Source organism: Apium graveolens, chromosome 10 (assembly GCF_009905375.1).
Source record: "Apium graveolens cultivar Ventura chromosome 10, ASM990537v1, whole genome shotgun sequence".
NCBI lineage: Eukaryota > Viridiplantae > Streptophyta > Magnoliopsida > Apiales > Apiaceae > Apium > Apium graveolens.
In genome coordinates, this window is record NC_133656.1 from 205,424,142 (window position 1) to 205,426,243 (window position 2,102).

Genomic DNA, 2,102 nt, shown 5'->3' on the forward strand with positions numbered 1-2,102 from the left:
TATGCTTTCTCTAATAAACTAGAAAAATGAAAAAATGTAGTAAAATGCACTTGGATGGCATCTGCAATCACACTATGCTTTCTCTGATAACTACAAAGGTAAATGATGATTAAATTGCACTTGGATGGCATCTGAAATCACTATTTTACACTTTCCTGCTCATTCAAATGGAAGCATACCCTATGATACAACTCAATAGCAACTGGCAAAGAGCTGAAAACCACTAATTGCATGTTCAACAATAACACTCGTAAAGATTGAAAATGATACGAGTGAGATATCATTCAGAACATAAAATCATGAATCAATGGCAATAACATACTCAATAGATTCCCTGTATATTATAAAATTACTTAAATTCCTTTCGATGATGATCATATAGTTATATGGGAACACTAGTATGCCACTTCATCCACATAAAGGGTTCCTAATACAGATGAATCTCGTACAACAAATTAGCAACACAAGACTTGAGTAAACTGCAGCGCTCACATCTTAGAAGGCTTTGGGAATATGTCAGGAGTGAACTTTGTAGCTGCACTCATACTGCCTTTGATCTTAATTGCACCCCTGTATACAGTATTTATAATATAAAAAATACTTACTAAAACATTATTTACATCTATCAAATCTGGCTGCAAAAGAGAAAATATACAATTGGCACTCACCTCATAAAAGCAATTTGGGGATTCATTTTCCCGGAGGATATTTTGATAAAATCATCGTCCGTGAAAGAAAAGGTAGCATCCGGCTTCCCACCTTCATATGGACCTGTATCCCCCCAACAAAATGACCGGCAACTCAGAAAATTGTTTGTATGAACCCTTATGCTTCATTTTAGTTAAAAGATATAAGACTTGTAATTACTTTTTCAAATTGTTCAACTAAGCGTAATTGAATGAAATTGTACCACATAAAAATTCATGATTTCAAATTCGGCAAAAATAAAAACATACTCATGTCCATCCCACATTTATGCATCAATATTTCCAATCTCTAATTTTGTTAACAAATTTTCATTTCTAACAAACCGCAAAACCTTGAATACTTAAAAACACAGCATACATAATATAAAAAGGCAAGCAATAAATTAAATGATCAACCATCAAATATTAAGCAACCCAAAACTAACCTTGAGTAACCTCTCCTTTCTTGAGATCAACAACATATATTTCCTCGTTAAACCCGATTTTCTAATCACAAAAAAAAACAAATAAAAAAACTGAGGGTTTAGGAGTAGCTAATACTACATCAAATAAATAAATACACACAACAAAAAATAAATATAAAAATTAAAAAAGAAAGAAGATAAAAGATGAGGACCTTGGGGGCAATATTGAGTTGATAAACAAGATTGACTTTCTTGACTATGTCTTTTCCGGCGTCGGTGGAGAGGTGGGCCTTCATCTGCTCCATCAAGGCAGCTGATTTCAGAGAGCTCTTGGCCATGGCTGTGATCAGATCAATTGATTTGTGGGTGATAATAATTTTAGTATTATTTATTTATTTCTTACGATTGCCAACTATAACAACTCGTTTGACTGTTATAAATAAATTAATTCTTACAGATACTACTTACGTTACAGATGCTACTGTTGAACAAGATAAACGGCACAGAATCGGTGATTATAGATGCGGACGTTTCCATTTTCTTATTTATAACATTATTTTCTTCAAATATATTAAAATGTGTCAATTAAGTGCCTTTTTATTGCCCCCTTCCTGCCCTTTATAACTTACTAACTTTACAACCGTGATCGCACGGTTTTTATTAATATTTTTATATTATTTAAAATAATAATAATTTTTTTTGATCATTATCTTATTAGTATATTTATAAATAATAATATAAATATGTGTTATTGTCGTGATTCGAACCTGAATCTTTGGGTGGTGTATAAATAATAATATAAATATTTTGCTGGTGATGGGGTTCGAACCTGAGAATTTTAGTATTGTATAAATAATAATATAAATATTTACTGTTGGCGGGGTTCGAACCTGAGAGTTTGAGTAGTGTATATATTCTTTTAGTATTTCAATCTAATGGTCTTGATCACTTGATTAAAAAGATCTGACGATCATAAAAGGGGATAACCAAA

The 2,102-nt window shown here is 31.7% G+C and overlaps 1 protein-coding gene across 2 annotated transcripts; it reads right to left on the reverse strand.

Moving 5' to 3' along the window:
- Positions 1-319: 319 nt before the first annotated feature.
- LOC141688828 (sterol carrier protein 2-like) lies at positions 320-1,681 on the reverse strand. 2 transcript variants are annotated; one of them, XM_074492940.1, is made up of 5 exons: positions 1,580-1,681; positions 1,324-1,451; positions 1,133-1,193; positions 669-771; positions 320-570 (listed from the first exon to the last, which is right to left on the reverse strand). In XM_074492940.1, the coding sequence occupies exons 2-5, from the start codon at positions 1,447-1,449 to the stop codon at positions 489-491; spliced, it is 372 nt and encodes a 123-aa protein (XP_074349041.1). In that variant the 5' UTR covers positions 1,450-1,451; positions 1,580-1,681; the 3' UTR covers positions 320-488. The 2 variants fall into 2 exon arrangements, with proteins under 2 accessions (XP_074349041.1, XP_074349040.1); XM_074492939.1 differs by lacking the exon at positions 1,580-1,681 and having other exon boundaries at positions 1,324-1,552.
- Positions 1,682-2,102: the final 421 nt, after the last annotated feature.